This window comes from Microsporum canis, genomic scaffold (genome assembly GCF_000151145.1).
Source record: "Microsporum canis CBS 113480 supercont1.8 genomic scaffold, whole genome shotgun sequence".
Classification (NCBI taxonomy): domain Eukaryota; kingdom Fungi; phylum Ascomycota; class Eurotiomycetes; order Onygenales; family Arthrodermataceae; genus Microsporum; species Microsporum canis.
Genome location: NW_003299162.1, coordinates 444,363 through 462,074, shown reverse-complemented (window position 1 = coordinate 462,074; position 17,712 = coordinate 444,363). Strand labels below are relative to the sequence as shown.

At 50.3% G+C, this 17,712-nt stretch overlaps 12 protein-coding genes across 12 annotated transcripts in view; 6 read left to right on the top strand and 6 right to left on the bottom strand.

Annotated features, from left to right (window-relative positions):
- MCYG_08099 (vegetative cell wall protein gp1) overlaps window positions 1-644 on the bottom strand; it is a gene marked incomplete at both ends in the record, with an annotated part of 1,916 nt that extends 1,272 nt beyond the window's left edge. The window contains 2 exons of the mRNA XM_002842970.1: window positions 73-514; window positions 637-644. Of these exons, the coding sequence (XP_002843016.1) occupies window positions 73-514; window positions 637-644 (450 nt within the window). The remainder of the gene's footprint in view (window positions 1-72; window positions 515-636) is intronic.
- Window positions 645-1,436: 792 nt separating this feature from the next.
- On the top strand, window positions 1,437-1,895 carry MCYG_08098 (conserved hypothetical protein; the record flags this gene model as incomplete). Its single annotated transcript, XM_002842969.1, has 3 exons — window positions 1,437-1,460; window positions 1,508-1,563; window positions 1,628-1,895. The coding sequence occupies 3 exons, from the start codon at window positions 1,437-1,439 to the stop codon at window positions 1,893-1,895; spliced, it is 348 nt and encodes a 115-aa protein (XP_002843015.1).
- Window positions 1,896-1,957: 62 nt separating this feature from the next.
- MCYG_08097 (ubiquinone biosynthesis protein COQ4) lies at window positions 1,958-2,820 on the bottom strand (the record flags this gene model as incomplete). The annotated part of the gene is made up of 2 exons (XM_002842968.1): window positions 1,958-2,592; window positions 2,652-2,820. 2 exons carry the CDS (start codon window positions 2,818-2,820, stop codon window positions 1,958-1,960), a joined length of 804 nt encoding a protein of 267 aa, XP_002843014.1.
- A 166-nt stretch (window positions 2,821-2,986) lies between these two features.
- MCYG_08096 (2-dehydropantoate 2-reductase) lies at window positions 2,987-4,147 on the bottom strand (the record flags this gene model as incomplete). Its single annotated transcript, XM_002842967.1, has 1 exon — window positions 2,987-4,147. One exon carries the CDS (start codon window positions 4,145-4,147, stop codon window positions 2,987-2,989), a length of 1,161 nt encoding a protein of 386 aa, XP_002843013.1.
- Window positions 4,148-4,669: 522 nt separating this feature from the next.
- On the top strand, window positions 4,670-5,648 carry MCYG_08095 (exosome-associated family protein; the record flags this gene model as incomplete). The annotated part of the gene is made up of 3 exons (XM_002842966.1): window positions 4,670-4,856; window positions 4,911-4,972; window positions 5,133-5,648. The coding sequence occupies 3 exons, from the start codon at window positions 4,670-4,672 to the stop codon at window positions 5,646-5,648; spliced, it is 765 nt and encodes a 254-aa protein (XP_002843012.1).
- A 326-nt stretch (window positions 5,649-5,974) lies between these two features.
- Window positions 5,975-6,780, top strand: MCYG_08094 (CHCH domain-containing protein; the record flags this gene model as incomplete). The annotated part of the gene is made up of 3 exons (XM_002842965.1): window positions 5,975-6,193; window positions 6,275-6,524; window positions 6,602-6,780. 3 exons carry the CDS (start codon window positions 5,985-5,987, stop codon window positions 6,632-6,634), a joined length of 492 nt encoding a protein of 163 aa, XP_002843011.1.
- Window positions 6,781-6,920: 140 nt separating this feature from the next.
- Window positions 6,921-8,611, bottom strand: MCYG_08093 (UBX domain-containing protein; the record flags this gene model as incomplete). The annotated part of the gene is made up of 4 exons (XM_002842964.1): window positions 6,921-6,959; window positions 7,016-8,162; window positions 8,393-8,445; window positions 8,549-8,611. 4 exons carry the CDS (start codon window positions 8,609-8,611, stop codon window positions 6,921-6,923), a joined length of 1,302 nt encoding a protein of 433 aa, XP_002843010.1.
- Window positions 8,612-8,927: 316 nt separating this feature from the next.
- On the top strand, window positions 8,928-10,079 carry MCYG_08092 (conserved hypothetical protein; the record flags this gene model as incomplete). The annotated part of the gene is made up of 4 exons (XM_002842963.1): window positions 8,928-9,153; window positions 9,225-9,737; window positions 9,806-9,911; window positions 9,980-10,079. 4 exons carry the CDS (start codon window positions 8,928-8,930, stop codon window positions 10,077-10,079), a joined length of 945 nt encoding a protein of 314 aa, XP_002843009.1.
- Window positions 10,080-10,258: 179 nt separating this feature from the next.
- Window positions 10,259-11,790, bottom strand: MCYG_08091 (conserved hypothetical protein; the record flags this gene model as incomplete). Its single annotated transcript, XM_002842962.1, has 4 exons — window positions 10,259-10,796; window positions 10,851-11,292; window positions 11,360-11,642; window positions 11,701-11,790. The coding sequence occupies 4 exons, from the start codon at window positions 11,788-11,790 to the stop codon at window positions 10,259-10,261; spliced, it is 1,353 nt and encodes a 450-aa protein (XP_002843008.1).
- A 268-nt stretch (window positions 11,791-12,058) lies between these two features.
- Window positions 12,059-13,134, top strand: MCYG_08090 (conserved hypothetical protein; the record flags this gene model as incomplete). The annotated part of the gene is made up of 5 exons (XM_002842961.1): window positions 12,059-12,377; window positions 12,456-12,636; window positions 12,692-12,790; window positions 12,843-12,895; window positions 12,950-13,134. The coding sequence occupies 5 exons, from the start codon at window positions 12,059-12,061 to the stop codon at window positions 13,132-13,134; spliced, it is 837 nt and encodes a 278-aa protein (XP_002843007.1).
- A 753-nt stretch (window positions 13,135-13,887) lies between these two features.
- MCYG_08089 (RNA binding protein) lies at window positions 13,888-15,082 on the top strand (the record flags this gene model as incomplete). Its single annotated transcript, XM_002842960.1, has 3 exons — window positions 13,888-14,536; window positions 14,597-14,822; window positions 14,887-15,082. The coding sequence occupies 3 exons, from the start codon at window positions 13,888-13,890 to the stop codon at window positions 15,080-15,082; spliced, it is 1,071 nt and encodes a 356-aa protein (XP_002843006.1).
- Window positions 15,083-15,938: 856 nt separating this feature from the next.
- MCYG_08088 (cell division control protein 42) lies at window positions 15,939-16,848 on the bottom strand (the record flags this gene model as incomplete). The annotated part of the gene is made up of 6 exons (XM_002842959.1): window positions 15,939-15,996; window positions 16,052-16,284; window positions 16,350-16,530; window positions 16,595-16,653; window positions 16,726-16,758; window positions 16,816-16,848. The coding sequence occupies 6 exons, from the start codon at window positions 16,846-16,848 to the stop codon at window positions 15,939-15,941; spliced, it is 597 nt and encodes a 198-aa protein (XP_002843005.1).
- Window positions 16,849-17,712: the final 864 nt, after the last annotated feature.

Here is a 17,712-nt window from a genome sequence, read left to right as displayed (position 1 = left end):
TCTTTCTTCGCCGCAGCCACCATCTATCTTGTTAACACGAACCAGCAATAGAAAGAGTTATAAGAGGCCTACCTTGTTGGCCTCTTCGAAGAGGGCGGCCGTGAGGTTCTCGAGCTCGGTCTCGATGCCCTTTTTCTCCCTCTCGACGGTTGTCCTGCGCCTGCGCTCCTCCTCGAGCTCCTGACGGGCGACGGCGAGGCTGTCGTCGAGGAAGGTCTGGTGGTTGATGGCCTGGATGAGCTTGTCGCTGAGATTGGCTACCTCGTTGCTGAGGTCGGGGTGGTGCGAGGCGGCGGTGGAGGCGGAGCGGGTGCGCGAGAGGTCGGAGGTGCTGGCGACTCTGGGGTCACGGAGGGTAGAAAGCGAGTTCTCGGGCCTGTCTCGGTTCCTGTCGAGGGAGCGGCGGGCAGCAGGGCCCTGGACGACGGCGGCAGCCATCTCAGCGAGTGCATTTGAAGATTTTGCGCGCGAGACGAGCCTGGGACGGTCCGGATACAGCCCGTAGGCAATCAACCTGTAGTCCACTTCAGAAGGAGAACAAGAGAGCAAGGGAAGCAAGAGAACGACGATAGAACGAGAGACAAACGAAAGACAAACGAAAGAGAAGAACGAGAGAAGAGGTTGGACTTGACTTACTCTGCCATGGCGGCTCGTATCGTAGCGCAGGGGATGGCTTGAGGACAGCGCTAGTGACAGCGGATCGAGATGGCTTCTAGCCACGCAACATCGTGAGACAGCCAACGTTCGTATAAGTAGTGTTGAATATAGAAGAGAAGGTCTGTAGACGTATCCGTAGAAGCCTGTAGGGCGTCTGTAGAGCGTCTGTAGAGTGTGTATCTGCTGTCTGCCGCTGGTCGAGTGGAGGAGTTGACGTAGGAACCGGGGGCGCAGAGAAGATCCACAACCTGCAGTCTATCAGTTGTCTCTTGTCTTGTTCTATCCTGTCTCTATGATTCCTCTCTGTATCCTCTGTCCTCTCTGTATCCTCCGTCCTCTCTCTATCCTCCTGTCTGTCTCTGTCTGTGTCTGTCTGTGTCTGTCTGCTAGATTCTGCATCGACGGGAAGAAGACCCTTTGACGGGTCACGTGGTGGCGAGAGACAGCGTATATAGTAGAGTATATAGTAGAGTAGATGAAGAGTAGATGAAGAGTAGATGAAGAGTAGATGAAGATATATAAGATGGTGAGAAGACGTGAAGTGTAGATGAGGCTGTATTAAGGTAGAAGCACGGATGAAGTCTTTACTTCAACGACATCGACAGAAGATGTAAAGTAGACGAGAAGACAAGACGAGAGACTGTCACTTTTACACTCTTATACTTGCACTCTTCTCTTCTCTTCTCTTCTGCTTCTACTTCTTCTCTTCTCTTCTCTACCTATAAGGGTACTTTACATGCGCCAGACAACGAATTAATCCGGTTCTTAACATAACTACCATGGCAGACGCAGAGCTCGAGGAGGTCAGTCTCTTCTCCTGATAACGATATACACGGCTAACCCGCGGTAGATCAGAAAAGCCCGCCTGGCACAGCTGCAGCAGGGCGCCGGTGACGACGACCAGAGGTAGCCCGCACCTACACCCATATATATAGACACACCCATACATAGAGACAGATGTTAACGGCAGCAGGAAGGAGAACGAGGCCAGACAGTCGATACTCTCGCAGATCCTCCTCCCCGAGGCCGCAGACAGGCTCGGACGCATCCGTCTCGTCAAGGAGTCCCGCGCCACAGACATAGAGAACAGGCTCATCATGCTCGCCCGCTCCGGCCAGCTGCGCCAGAAGGTCACCGAGGACCAGCTCAAGGAGCTCCTCAACGCTGTCGCCGACCACAAGGAGGAGAAGATTGTCATCTCCCGGCGGGGCGGATGGGACGACGACCTCGACTTGTAGTGTTACTTAGCATATTACTTATCATACATGTTTCCTACTTCTGTTCTCCTACTTCTGTTCTCCTACTTCTCCTGCTTCTCCTGTTGCTTCTGCTTCCGGTGCCGCCGCCGCATCTCCCTCATGTCAGGCGGCACCTCGATGCCCAGCTCAGCCCGTAGCTCCCCCACGTCCCGCTCCAGCAGCTCCTCCCAGTAGACACATATCAGCTCTTTGCTCCCCGCCCCGCTCCGCACCGCCCACGGGAGATACACGTCCCAGAACCGCTGCCTCTCCGCCCCCTTCAACCTCACCACAGCAGCAGCACTCAGCCCCGTCATCGGCAGCCCCGTGTTCATGTACTCGAATATCTTCAGCGCCAGCTCCCCCTCCACCACGATAGGCAGCCCCGTCACCGCGTGGTAGAAGTCATGGCACTCCCGGTACCGCTGCATCACGTACGCGCACTCCTCGTCGTCGATGTACCGCACCCGGCTGCGTGTGTCCGGACTCACCCCCTCGCGGTCCAGCCACGAGGCGAACGTCGCCCCCAGAGACGTGGGAGGCAGACTGCGTAGGTACGGGAGCGACAGCGTCTGCGAGGTGATGCGTGGTCGGTCTCGAAGGATGCGCCGGCCGGTTGGGTCCGACAGCATCGCGTCTCGTAGCCGGTAGATAAAGTACGGCGTTGCCGTTGTTTCGCCTAGTGTTGCTATCAAATCTATGGAAGTAGAATCAGTATATAAACTCTTATATATATATGTGTGTGTGTATGCGCACCATGACGGCGTGGGTTGAGGAGAGAGCCGATGGCTGAGCCGACGGCCATGGTGCATCTCTCCACCGGCGTCAGAGGGACGTGGCCGGCGTAGTTGGCCGCTGGACGGCTCAGCACCGAGAACCCGCGTCCTCCTCGCAGCAATTGACTTGGTATCTTTAGTCGTGACATCGTTGTCTTTCTTTGTTCTTCTCTTGCTCTTTACTTCGTTACTCTATCGTACGATTGAGCTTAGTAAGCATATACATGAGTAGTAGTATAAGAGATATTAGTATAGATATTAGATGTAGGATAAAGAGGTATAGTATGATAGTACAAGGGGTAGATAGAATATATGTTACAGCCGTGAGAGGTCGAAAGGAACTTCGTCTGCCTTCTTGCGGCCTGATATCCTCGACTTGGCCTGCGCCAGCTGCACGACCATATAGTTCAGCGCACACCTCACGCCCACCTCCTCTCCCCTCCGGACGATGTACCCATTCATATACTCGATCTCGCTCTCCTTGCCCAGCCTCGCGTCCTGCAGCATCGAGCTCGTGTTCTCCGCCGTCCGCCCTGCCACCCCCACCGCAAGCGTGCGCAGCCGTTCAGGCGAGAACCGCACCTGGAGTCCCGGAACCCCCTGCAGCTCAGGCAGCGCGCAGATCACCGCGCTGACTTCGATCAGGAGCAGTCGCTGCACCCGCGTCAGGTTGTAGTTGTACAGCAGCTCGCCGTTCTTGCAGTCCATCAGCACCGTCAGCGGGTTGATCACGCAGTTTACCGCCAGCTTCTCCAGCTGTAGCAGCAGCAGGTCTGTCGCGTTGGTCGATATGCAGGCCAGCTCGGGGGCTCCTGTCAGTGCCTTGAGCAGGTAGGCCGTTGACGGTGCGAGGCTTGTATTATCCTCAGTGTCTTCTTGATGAGACTGTCGAACCACGCCGATAGTCGTCGTGCCCACTCCGGCATGCGTCGTCTCAAACAGGCCCGACTTGTACAGCCCGTGGGTCGTGATTCCAAATAAATAGTTGGGCCTCTGCTTCTCCTCCGGCCATATCTTCTCATTCACTTCCTCCAGCACCCCCAGCCCGTTGGTGAGGAACAGCACAGACGAGTCAGGCGAAAGTCGATGCCGTACCGACAACAGCGCCTTCTCAACCTGTGTCGTCTTCACGGTGACAATCAAATGCTCGATCCACTCCTCGTCGGCTGGTACGTGCTGGCCGCTGCCATCCACCTGCTCTCCCTCTCGAAGGGCAAGCTCCTCCTTCACCAGCTCCGGCGGCGCATCCGCGATTTCCGACGGGTAGTACCACGCCTCGTCCTGGAGCACGTTGATGCAGAATCCTGATCGCTGCTCCGGTATACCGTGCCGCTTCACTGCCATTACGCGGCCGAAGCGGTTCCAGTCCTTGTAGAAGGCCGGATGGTGGAAGAGGAGAGTCAGGCGGGCTCGGTCGGCGGCAGAGCGTGAGGCTAGTGAGTGTGCCACAAAGGAGCCTATGTTGCCCACCCCCATGATGTGTATTCTCTTGGGCGTTTTTTTGGGCATATTACTTGTTGCTCTCTGGTCTGTGTTGTAGTCTTGCCGGCTCTGTCGTCCAGAGGAAAACGGATGCACAGAACCGGTCTTCCATCTATGGGTATATATGTGTGTATGTGGTTCTTGTATGGGAGAGAAGCTGCCGAACCGAGCCAACAGCCTCCTAGAGGTATTCATCCCAGCCTCAGCGCCAGGAAAGGTATTATCACGCTTGAAGTCTTGAATATGCAGGAAATGCCAATATCTTTAGTATTTCTATGAGCCAACCCAGCGAGATCCAGCTCAACTGCGCTTAACCATATCAATTGATGGATTATTCAAGTTGTTCAAGTTGATGTAAAAAAGTCGAAGTCGCGATTTTGATATCACGTGAAGTTAAGTTTATTTAAGGTTCAGTAGTTCGTCATTACATAATCATTGAATATTTCGAAAGAAGAAAAGTTGATAATGAAATAAATCAAATCAACAGAGATAAAGCAAAGATACAACGGCAGAAACATGACCACGGAGACAACAGACCTGAAGCCGCTCCTAGAGCAGCTGGAAGATGATATAGATGATATCGAAGACGCCCTAGAGCCGCTTCTGGAGCATGGATTGGCTACCACCTCGCAGAAGCTGCCCTTGATGGAAAAGGCGAAGCTTCACGTTCTTCTCACATACTCGATAGAGTCACTTATATTCTGTATGATACCGCGCCTCGAAGCTATCAATTAATTGCAAAGCTAACATTTCCTAGCATACTTGTGCCTCAACGATGTAGATGCAAAGGAACACCCGGTATTCAAGGAACTTGCCCGGGTGAGACAGTACCATGAAAAGATCAAGACCCTAGAGGCCCCGCCGGAGAAACGAACAATGGCGCTAGACAAACAGGCTGCGGAGAGGTTTATAAAACATGGACTTGTGAGTGGAAGGTGTCTATGGCCGCCTAGAACAAGACGAGCTAACTGGGCTGCAGGCTGGTAATGATAAGGTAGATCTCGAGCGAGCCGAGCGGGAAGCAAAGGACAAGGCGATGGCACAGCTACGGGCGTCACAGTTAGCCAAAATGAAGGGCAACGTAGCAGCTGCTGTGCCGCAGAAACGGCCGCTCGATGAACCCGAGTCGTCCGAACGTGATGGTACAGAGTTGTCGTCGCCTGAGCCGAAGAAGACTAAAACGATAGAACCGGACGAAGATGACGAAGATGACGAAGAAGAAGGTGACGACGACGATGAAGTAGAAGAAGGGGGGGTTGGTGAAGAGGACGATGAAGAGAACGACCAGCCAAATGAAAAGAAAGAAGAAGCGTTCATCAAACTAGATGCTGAGGCCAAGAGCACAAATAAGAAGAAAAAGAAGAAGATGACCAGGGCGGAGAAGAGGGCGATAAATGCCGCAAAAAAGGAAAAGAAGACTGCAAAGAAGAAGCGGAAGAATAAGAGAGAGAGAGAAGCTCAGCTTGCAACCGCCAATACAAATGCCAATGGCTGATTGTCCACCCGTTCCAACGAGATAGAGCTGCATCTGTTGACGATGCTCCCAAAGTCATCCTCCTATAATACAAATATTAATCCTTTAATGTTGCATCTTCACTGTTCGTCTCATGCGAGATCGATAGGCAAAGCGCTTTCTGCATCTTTCGACCAATCGGAGTTAAGCTTATTACCGTCCAAGCGGCCCGACTTTCTTCCGTCATAGAACTTTAAATTCCATCTCGTATTTTTCTTCCTCATCGTCGACTTTGCTGTGATCAAACGAGGAATATCAACAGTATATCAACGACTAAACCCGTCGAAACAACCCATTTACACCCCCACAACACTCAAGATGGCCCGTCAACGTCGTTCTGCTGCCCCTGCACGCAGCGCTCCCACCCGACCCACCGCTGCTCCCGCCAGACCAGCTGCTCCCCAGATGCAGCAGCAGCAGAGACCCTCCTCCACCGCTGCCGCTGCTCATCCACAGACTCAGCAGGCTCCCGTTGCCCAGTCGAGCGGCGGATCCAGCTTGTTCGGCCAGATGGCTGCCACCGCCGGGTAAGTCGCATTCTCGAGCTGGAAGACATCAGCCGGACATGCATCAGCCAGGCAGCTTCATAAGCTAACTATCGGATATAGTGGTGTTGCTATCGGTTCCTCCATCGGCCATGCCGTCGGTAGCTTCTTCACCGGTGGCTCCTCCAGCGCTGCTCCAGCAGAAACCCAACAGGCTGCTGCTCAACCCATGGACAGCTCCATGTACCAGAGCAACTCGACCAGCGGATGGGCCGAGGACGCTCCCTGTGCCGCCGATGCTCGATCTTTCAGGAAGTGCATGGATGACAACCGGGGTGACCTCTCTATCTGTGGATGGTACATGGACCAGCTGGTACGTCTTTGTCTCGATGCAAGTGTCGTAGTGTGTATGAAGATGATAGGACTAACTTAGGCTCTTTTCGTTTATAGAAAGCATGCCAGCAGGCCGCTAAGCCTTACTAGGTTGATGCGAGGATTAATCCTCTGCACTTCCGTTCAATCTTTATGGCCCAGCGTTCATACCTTGTCTTCTCAGCTCTAGACCAGAACGATCTCATGTCTTTTGTAATACTATAGAATCAAATCCAATTCCCGCACAGCGTGGGCCATGGACGACCTCATACCTTGTTATAGCGCAATACATATGCATACGTTTTCAATTAGAGAATGTAATTGGTATTCAAGTGATATATAGTAATTAGAATATGAGACGTGGAAAGATGCAAGTAGGTTAAACAAAAAGGAGTCATTAATTATCATCATCCCTTTTCCGTGGTTCAAAATTCAACTAAGCAGCAGTAGTTAGCATCCGCTCGATCAGGCTATAGACGTAAGAAAACATACTTGATTCCCGTTATAGAATTGCTGGTCATCCTTCCCCGAGTTAGCGTCGTGTAATGTTCTGATCCTGTTGCGTGCAGATGGCCGGGCATCTGGTCTCCTGGCGGGAGCTGGTTCTTCTGTGGCTGCAGCCGCCGTTGTGGACGCATTCCGCCCGACGGCAGCTGGATTCTGACCAATCCCTAGAGCTGACCCTACGATCCCGGCTACAGAATTAACTGTCCCGGCAACAAGGTTGTACCCGCCCGAGATAACACGGTAAGGCAGCGAGGCACCTGTATCTGAATATGCCTCCGTATACGATCTTATAGGCACCATGACCAGCGTTGCCGTGGGGCCAACGCCTAGTTCCTGCAGAGTATGGTCTTCTTCCGACAGTGAAATCGTCTTATTCTGCATTGGTGTCAATATATGCTTCAGGGTATACGGTGCATCTCCATCAGTGCGTTCCTTATCGAGCCACGACCGGACATCGGCTCCTATGGTGTGGTTGGGAGCGAATGTGTTTCTTATAGAGCTTCCGTCGAACAGACGGACCTGCAGACGATACTTTTGCGCAGATGGAGGTGATGTGCTTGAGGACCCATGCTGTACCGCAGCAGCAGCCCTCTGCCTCTCCGCCTTTGCCTTGCGCTCCTCATTGTCCCGTCTTATTCGCTCAAGCACCCGCTCCCTCTCCTCTCGTTCCTGCTGATGTCTCCTTCTCTGTTTGCCCTTCCAGTCTAGTTGATCCTTCTTTTCCTTGTCCGGCTCAGCAGGCTGTTTGCCTTCTCGGATATCATCCCGTCTTTGTTGCTCGTTACCATGGTTAACTGCTGGCGGATCTACAACGCCGCATGAGGCTGTCGGAGCTGCTGCAGGTGTGGCACGGTTGACTGGGGTGGCTGGCGCTGGAGTTGGAGCTGGAGATGGAGCTGGAGGAGTTGAGACGGGGCGAGGAGCAGAAACAGGGGCTCCGGTAGCCACAGGGGCAGCAGGAACAGTGGTAGGAGACACTGCTGGGCTCTGCGCCTGCGATTGTGCCTGCGCCTGTGCCATGGCCTCTCGCATCCTCCTGGGCGGCTTGTTATCCTCCAGAGCTGCTATCAATCGGCGCTTAAACATGTACTCCTCTGTCCTCGCAGCAATGTACTCGCGAACGATGCCATTTCTGTCAGCAGCAGTCAGCATCAACCATCCACACGGGAAACGACCTGTCAGGCTCACTTGATAACGACCAGTGTAGGCGATTCGTTCACGGGACAGAAGGTAGACAGGAATTCAACCTCTTGCGAGCCCTCTACCAGCCGTAACGCCACCGCATTTGCAGATATCAACCGTACGATCTATATGGCCCAGGTCAGCATCCCCTACCACTGGGAGCCATGCAGCACGACACACCCTCTCGTCTCGGAGATAATCGCTCTCCCACACGTTGCTGAGTCGTCCGTTGTCTACATAGTACACAGCAAGCCGTGGCGTCAGAAAAACCTGGCGGAGGTGAAGATCTAGAGGTTCTGGCTAGCTGTTGGAATACGGACCTGTGATGAAGCAAACCACCTGCTTGACCTCTCGAACCGCCTCGTTGATCCCGCTCTGCAAATCTCCGCGGTAGAACATGACGAGTAAACTTCTTATCCTGTCAAGTGAGCACTTCAACGTTTCTTTTCTTCTCTCTGTCTTCTTCTTCTTCTGCTTTTCTTGTCGTTTCGTTTCGTTAAGAAAAAAGCGTGGAGAAGCGCACGGACCAACCACTTCCCTTTTGCATTAAAGACAAAAAAAGTCACGAAGAATTCGAAGCAGTTTTTTCTTCTTCTCTTACATAGAGACACGAGAGAGAAGTGCTTAAGGTCAGATACGGGACAGCTGGGTGGAATTGTCTTCTTTGTCCTGAATGTCACGCTGAGAAACGAGCAAACAACGAGCTTCAAGTACGATGGCAGCAACTTTCTCCCTACGACGGTTTGCGCTCTCGCCCGTGAGCAGACGGCCAGGACTTCTCTCGACAGGACGGATACAGACACCGTGTTTACGATGCGTGAAGTCTCAGGTTCGACGAGCTCATACGCCGGCCGAAGACCCCAATTGGACATCGATCGTGGACAACCCTGCGAAGCTGGTTCGGACAGGAGGGAAGCACGGCTATGGGTTGATTATACTAGGTATATCCTGCGTCTTTCTTTGCTTTTTCTTCTTTACTCGTTTGATATTGTTCAGCTAATACAGTATCTAGCAATCATCCCGATCACAGCGTTTGCCCTGGGGACGTGGCAGGTGCAGCGCCTCGAATGGAAATCAAATCTAATTGCAAAGTACGAAGACCGTCTCATCAAACCTCCGCTGCCTTTGCCACCGATCGTCGACCCTGAATCGGTGGGAGACTTTGAATATCGACGGGTTTATGCAAAGGGCCGTTTAAGACACGACAAAGAGATGTTGATTGGACCCCGCATGCAGGAAGGGAAGGACGGATACCTCGTCGTCACGCCACTGGAGAGAGGGGAGGGTGAAAGCACGATCCTTGTCAATCGCGGTTGGATTGCAAAGACGCTTGAGAAACAGTCGGATCGACCGGAAGGGCTCCCGCAGGAGGAGGTCGTGATCGAAGGGCTGCTGCGGTCGCCGTGGAAGAAGAACATGTTTACGCCCGACAACAAACCGGAAGAGGGCAAGTTCTACTTCCCAGACGTCAGGCAGATGGCCGAGCTGACGGGAAGCCAGCCTGTCTGGATCGAGGAAACGATGGGTGAGTCTGCGCCGTAACCCTTGCTGCAGCGCCTTTCTTTGCCCCGTGCGACTCTGACAAGTCAACAGTGCAGGATCTCTTGTCCATGTACAACAGGGAGGACAAGGGTATACCAATTGGCCGTACAGCGGAGGTACATCTCCGGAATAACCATGCACAGTACATCTTCACCTGGTAGGTTTCGGTGTCTAGCAGGGAAAGGATGAGAATGCAAGCAATATCGAGCTAACCCAGCAATCTAGGTACGGGCTCTCCTTGGCTACCGCCATCATGCTGGGCATGGTGATCAAGAAAAAGCCAAACGAAGCAGTCCGACGAGTCCGTCAAAACAAAAGCTGGTAATTCTAGCCACCAGCCTTACCTCTCAAAGCCATCAACCTTTTGGAAGACGAATGTCCTGTAGAAGCTCCTTGGGAAGATGTTTTTGAGCGAGAGCAAACACTGAGGCACTTTTACCAACATGTCGTTGTCTTTTTGCTTTGTGTTAGCTCTCAACCCCGTATCTCGTCGGATGGGATGGCCTACCTTCTCATCAGTGCGATGACATCTGTTTCATCAATTGTTTTTCGGCCAGAGTGTTTGGAATATGTCGACAAATCCCCGCTCGCTTGTTCGAAGAACCAATCCGTTGCCTGCTGGATGGCCGCCATCGTATCCTTGTTGATTCTCGTCTTTTTATTCCCGGACCTTGCAAACCGCATGGCCAGCTTCTTTACGACTCCAGAAGGCAGACTTGGGACCGGTATCCCATGTTTAGACAGCTTTTGTTTCTTCTGCGGTGGCTCAGGCTGGTCTTCCTGTTGCTGCTCCTGCTCCTCCTCCTCTTCTTCCTCTACGACTCCCCGATTAGACGACCTATCGGTCATGGCTGGTTCGAATCCTGCTGTCCCGAAATCGCTTCCTGATGAAGGACTGTCTGGTCCACCGAATTCGGGTGGCACTGCATCTAACTCGAAGGTGTCCTGCTCATTATCATTCTCTATTGGCATAGTATGAGGCGCTTCAGGCGTTGGGAAGGCAAAATCGAGGTTAAATCGGCCCAAATCCTCGGTTTCTCCCCTATTGTAACATTAGAATAGCGAGACTGTATAATTAGAATATAAACACACTCACCCTGCATCCAACATCGGTTGTCCGGTCGTATTGTCAACATCCTCATCAAAGTCCTCTTCTGGTCCAACACGAAAGTCCAATGCCTCTGCCGGATCTTCAAGGTTCGTGGTGTCCCCAAAATGATCACTGAAACGATTACTGGCGAAGCTTACTCTCGACAGCCTGGCCAGATCTCGACCTGACCGCTCTCTCCGGGGCAATTCAATCGACCCTCTCGTAATGTCCTCATCCTCTGGGAGGAGAGACAGTTTTGGAGGGGGTATCTCGGGACTGTTATCGTCCTCCTGGACCACAGTCATCTCATTAAGCGGGAGTGAAAGTCTCGGTGGTGGAATGGGAGGCTCCCTGTCTAATTCTTCAATTTCGTCCACTGGGGGCTCCGGCTCGTCCTCTAGTTCGGTCTGCGGAGAAGACGATACCGGTTTTGATATTGGCGCAAGAGCTGCAACACGGTGAAAATGTTAGTACTATATATCCATCTGTTCCATCGGTGATAGCAGACGCCCGACCTTTCCCCAGGTTTTTCAAAATATCCATTGGCGTCTCCCGCTTGAAGCGCTGACTCTTCCGTCTATCCCGCCCCGGAGTATATGTTGCTGCACGTCTCTGGAATGCCCTTATCGTATGCGGAGTCACTGGTATATGTTCACCTCCGCCTCTTGTCCGTGACGGCGTCATCCCTGATTTCCGGCGGCCAGCCCGAGACGCTGACGGTCTGTTTGAGTTGAACGAGGTAGCATTCTGCTGTGCCGGAGTCGAAGGCGCTGCCACTAGTCTCGATAATCTGAATAGCTATGTAAGAATGTTAGATTGAAGCTTGAACATTCACAATCACGGCTGCATATCATACCGCATTGTAGGGTGTTTTGGCTGGACTGGAGCTGGGTCCAGCTGAGTTTAGCGGTGTCTGCCCATCACCACGTCGATTTGGCGCCGACATTGTGAACAAGTCCGTCACTCCAGTTACCGCTCAGCTTCAACAGCAAACAGGATAGACTAGAGTCAACAACTTGTCAAAATGTGAATTCTTCTTCGAGCTTGATCATGAAAAGTCGCGAAACGCGCAAAGTTGCGATAACAAAGATGACTAAGCACGATAAGCATTCGGCTTTTTTTTCTTATCGCAAAAGGAAATTTCGAGTAGAAGAAATAAAAAGGACGAAAATAAATACCACAATTGACAGAAGAATACAAGACGTTATACCGCTATGGCTTCTTCCGTGACATCCCAAAATGCGCCGCTAGGATCAAATAAAAGAAAACGTGTTGATGAGGAGGATGCTGTCGAAAACACAATCACAGCGGCTGGCAGCCAACAACCCAGCAAGAAGAAAAAGAAGAAACGGCCAAAGAACGCAAAAAATGGGAATGAATATGATATAAACAAGGTCATGGGCAAGGATGGGGGAATTGACGAGTCGATTGGAAAGATGGACGGTAAACTACTGGGAGATTACTTTGTCCAGCGAGTTAAGAGGCATAACAAGAACTTGACTGCTGTGGAATTAGATGATTTTTACATTCCAGGTAAGCTGCAACATCCTCTATATTGTGGCCATGGCCTTTGGCACCTATATAGCCTCTATTCTAACGGAGTTACAACAGAGCATGCATTCCTTGATACCTCGTCCTGGGACTCCTCGCGGGAACTTGAGAATATGCCTTCCTTCTTAAAAGCATTCAGCCCAGAGAATGGTGCATCGCTTTCTAAAGCATCCGAAACCAAGGGATCTCCGCACACGCTGGTTGTCACGCTGGCAGGTCTTAGAGCAGCAGAGATATCAAGGTCGGTTACTCAAGCTCACACAAGCATAGCATATATAAGCTAATATCTCTTAAAGAACACTACGGCAATTCCAGAACCAAGACTGCGCTGTTGCTAAGCTTTTTGCTAAGCATATCAAACTAAAAGAGGCTCAGGAAACAGTAGAAAAGACGAGGTATACTCATTTTGACCAACATGGCTCTTGCTTAGGCTAACTTGTTGGACAGAATAGGAATAGGTATTGGGACACCAGTCAGGCTAAACGATCTTGTAAATTCAGGTAAGAGCCATGGGCACTTTATTCTGAATCATACATAACTAACCATGTTCATAGGATCATTGAAACTTAATTCGCTAAAACGCATTGTTGTTGATGGCTCTTACGTTGATCAAAAGAAACGTGGTATATTCGATATGAAAGAACTACACTTCCCTCTTATCGAGTTTCTAAACCGGGCCGAACTAAGGGATCGGTATCAGTCGAAGAAAGGTGACAAGGTGCAGATCATCGTCTTTTGATATTCCTTCGGCCTAGGACAACAAACATCAACAACTATGCCAACCTGTGACTGAGCACCTATCTGGCTAGACAAGTGTCTACTAGTTTATGAGCACCAGTCGAGCGTTCCTATAAGCCGCCAACGGCTGCCTTGATAAGACATACTGCTTCAAAGGGGACAATATATAAGGGCATGTCCGACGGCCATACCAGGAAATATTGGGATAATAACTCGGGAGAGGACGACTAATAGACGATACATTTATTGGTCAATGACTTTGGCTTTTATTGAGAAACTTATATCCATGAAGCTATTGGTGAAGGAGATCACATACACTTCGTAACCTTAGTCACAATCTCTGTACCCGAATCGAATATCTACCTCTAAACTACCATATCAAGACCAAATCATCATTTAAACCGTAGACTATTCTTCAAATGCGGTTGAGATTGCTGTCTTTTCCATGTAGATTCAACGTCTTTACGCTGACATAATACACTTTATTAATAAGCATAAAAGGTTATAACCTTATTTCCTTCACCGCCTTTCATCCTCGGCCGGCAGAATTTTGGACCCACAAGAAAGTTTTTATGCAAATCAATTTCAGAGAGAAAGAAAAATATATCCAGACGTTTTGGCTGGATTATATAGAGGAGGATAAGAAGACATTGGCATATCTACTATCTCATAGCGCTACTGGGGTGTTCGCGATCTAGTTCTTCGTCACAATCATATACCCCGCTCCTACAGACCTCGAGATTCGCTGGCGATCATGGGCGATAAGCGAAAGCTCGACGAGGTAGCCGTCGACGAGAACGATGAAGCCGTTGTCGATATCGCAAAGACTAAGAAAATAAAGAGTGGTGATAAGGAGAAATCGAAGGACAAGAAGAAAGAGAAAAAAGACAAGAAAGACAAGAAGGATAAAAAGGAAAAGAAGGAAAAGAAGAGAAAATCCAAAGAAGAAAACGTGAAGGATGAAGAGACAAAACCGGACGAGGAACCTGAGTTGCTAGAGGAGACAGTAAAAGCCAATGGCATGAATGGTACCGCTGACGAGGACGCCATGGACGTGGACGGGCAGCAGAATGGAGCTGAGAAAGCAGAGAAGAGCAAGAAGGAGAAAAAGGAGAAGAAGGAAAAGAAGAATAAAAAGGAAAAGAAAGAGAAGAAGAGCAAGGGTGAAGGGGAAGTTGACAAGAAGAAAGAGAAGAAGCAGAAAAAGAAGCTAGCTGAGCAAGAAGAGAAGAAAGAGGAAGGGAAAGAAAAAGCCAATGGCGCGGAGGAGGTAGCAGAACCCACAGCTGTTCAACCAGAAACAGATACGCCAGCAGAGAACGGTATAGAAGCTGCTGAAGGCGCCGTTGGCGATGCTGAGATTGACGCAGCCCAGAAGAGCCAGAGATTCATAGTGTTCATAAGTATGTTTCCTCCATTTCCGTTACCAATATACGGTTCAGTCGATTAATGTCTACAAACAGGCAATCTACCGTACTCTGCCACCCAAGAGTCAGTCGCCAAGCACTTTGAAAAGCTGCAGCCGAGTTCAGTCCGCGTTCCACTAGAGAGATGCGGCAAGAAAGGGCGCGGCTTTGCATTTATTGAATTCTCTGCGTTCGACCGCATGAAGACTTGCCTGAAGCAATATCACGGCACCATGTTTGAAGATGGGAAGAAACCTGCCCGTAAAATCAAGGTTGAACTGACGTAAGTTATGATACCTTTTATTCAGATATATTGGAATCATCCCTAACGTATACATTTCCAACAGTGCTGGCGGAGGAGGCTCAAAATCCGAAGCCAGAAAGATGAAGATTCTCGAGAAGAACCAGAAACTAAATGAAGAGCGTGCCCGGGATGCTCAGGAGGCAAAGAAGGCCAAGGCAGCCTCAGCTACTAATGGTGCCGCAGCGGCGGATGATCAGTCGCATATCCATCCTAGCCGAAGGGCGAGGGTTCCCGTATAGGTCTGGATAGATTCATGATTGTTATCCCAAAAGTGTTATTTGGATTATATGGGCTGCGAATCTTATGAGCAGTTATGGCGTTGATATGGTGTTCTATCTTGTGTATTATATTGATCGAATGGCTGCAGACTAGATCACTCATCATGTTCATTCTATCAGTCCTTCGCATAAGAGGCTACACCATGAAGAGCTGGTAAAACGGCTGCACAGCCACTTTTCATCTAGATCTCGCGGTACTTAAAACGGGTAGTAAAACAGGTAAGAAATTAATTATGTAGGAGAGCGCTAGAAACAGGCGGAGGCTTTGGGGAAAGGGTATTAAGTTCCAGGGGACAAATGAAACTAGACACAATTAACAGAAGAACAAACCGGGGAACTCTGAACAAGGATGACGGATGTGGAGGTAAAGAGACAGGTTTATGGAGTAGAATGTAACAAATATTCTCCACATGCGATCGAAGTGTTATCATAAACAGACAGAAGGGCGAGATAGAGAAGAGGAGGTTTGGTCGTGGTATCTTATTTACTTCATGAACAGGGGAACCATTGGATTGAAGAAGAAAATGTACTCCATATGGAGCTTGAAGAGAGAATATGAAGAGAACCTTGCAGTATGAGCAGTTGCTCCGTCCCAATGCAGGAGGTAAATGAGAAACGCTCGTCATTAAAATCGGTAAGCAGAAACAAAAGAAGAGAGAGAAGATATTGCAGGTTTCGAGTTTGGAGTTTCGGTTTGTGGTAAGGTCGCCAGGCCCGTAGAATGATGCGCGTGAGAGGTTTGAGGGAGTGGGAAATGAGATCTATGTATCTTCTGGTCGTTGATCGCTGAGAAACGTTGCATTCGTCTTGATCGCGTCTAGAGTATTTGGCACTTTCTCTTTGGTTTCTGGGTCGGGCGGGGGTTTAAGACGGCCCTGATAAGAGTGAGTATGTGTGTAGCCTATAGTGTTGGACAGTGTAAAGACCTACCTGATAGCTTCATCGAAGACGCTCTTGAGGTTGCGCTGAGTGAGAGCAGAGCATTCAAGGTACTTCTGGGCCTTGATCTCCTTTGCGACTGCGAGTGCCTGTTCATATGAGACCGGCTCCATCTTCTTGGACCGAAGAGCGTCCGCGGTGGCCTTGTCTTCCCTCAGGTCGAGCTTGGTACCGACAAGGATAATAGGTACGTTTGGCGCGTGATGTTCGATCTCAGGGTACCACTATACCGTCTTGTTAGTAACCGTTTTTCTCCCTTTTTTTTCTCTTCTGATAGCACGCGTTATACCTTCGCCTTGACGTTGTCAAAAGATGGCGGGCTGACGATGGAGAAACATATCAAGAACACGTCCGTCTGGGGATAGGAGAGAGGACGGAGTCTGTCGTAGTCCTCCTGACCGGCCGTATCCCACAATCCGAGGCTGATGGGCTTTCCATCTACCATCACGCTGGCTGAGTAGTTGTCGAACCTGTAGAGGCGTAAGTATGCATTCGTCTTGAGAGTGTCTGAAGAGTCCGTCGTTAAGAACATACACGGTAGGGATATATTCTCCTGGAAAGGCATTGGTAGTGTAGGATATGAGCAGACAGGTCTATAGAGGGAGAAGCCATTAGAAGCTGTTTATAATATAGTCTTGAAGCTGAAGAGAGGAAGACATCCTTACCTTGCCAACGGCACCGTCACCAGTAACGACACACTGCAGAGACAGCAAAGTTAGCAACTGCACACACTCTTTTCTCTAGGAGAAACCAACTTTCAGCGACTGAGTAGCTGGACCAGAAGCCATCTTCTGTATATTCAGTCTGGTCTGTCTGCGTTGACAGTGGGTGACTTTCGCAGGGAGAAGATAGAGGTGAAGATGGAAGAAGAGCAGCTACTTCACAGGATGGTCAGTCTGGATCTCAAGACAGGACAAGAAGGCAAGCAAGTGAAAGAGACCTTTTTCTTTAGTGACAAACAGGCTGACCGAGAGAGTGTGTTGTATGCAGATATCCAGGGAGCCCTTTTTCCCTTATGATGCTCTCTTGTGAGCTTTCTCCGTCTTTCAATATCAAAAAAAACAGCTTTGGTGGCGCGTTAGCAAGAACTAGTCCAGCGAGGGCAGACCTTTATGCTCCAGCCACAGAAGAAAAGAGGAAGAGAAGATCAAAGAACGTCTGAGGAAGAGCTCCGTTCACGGATTCATAGACGGTTGTGTCTCGAAGGTGTTGGATGTCCCGCGCGCGTCCTGGGTCGAAGGAGGTGAGGAGGAGGGAGATGGCAAGACTTCAGGCCACAGAACTCCGTCTCTCGATGTCTATCAATTGAACGATGGATATAGACTGCGGCTTACGGCGTCGATGACTGGTGGCACAGAGCTTCTTCTCTTATCACTTTCTGCTCCTCTCCAGGGATAGGGGAGGCCGGCCTATTTTTTTTTTTTTTAGCTCGGGAGAACGCACTGAAAAGTTGAACCCTGGAACGGTGGGAACAGGAAGCACAAACGCTACAGGACGTTTATAAGATTCGGTATCTCTACCGTGAATCGGTTAGAAGGACGGGGAAAAGGGGGTCAGCAAGTTGCTGGTACGGCGTATCAGGCTTCCAGGTATACAGGATATCTCTCTTGACAGGTTATCCGGCCTACTTCTATTCAAACTACCACCACTCA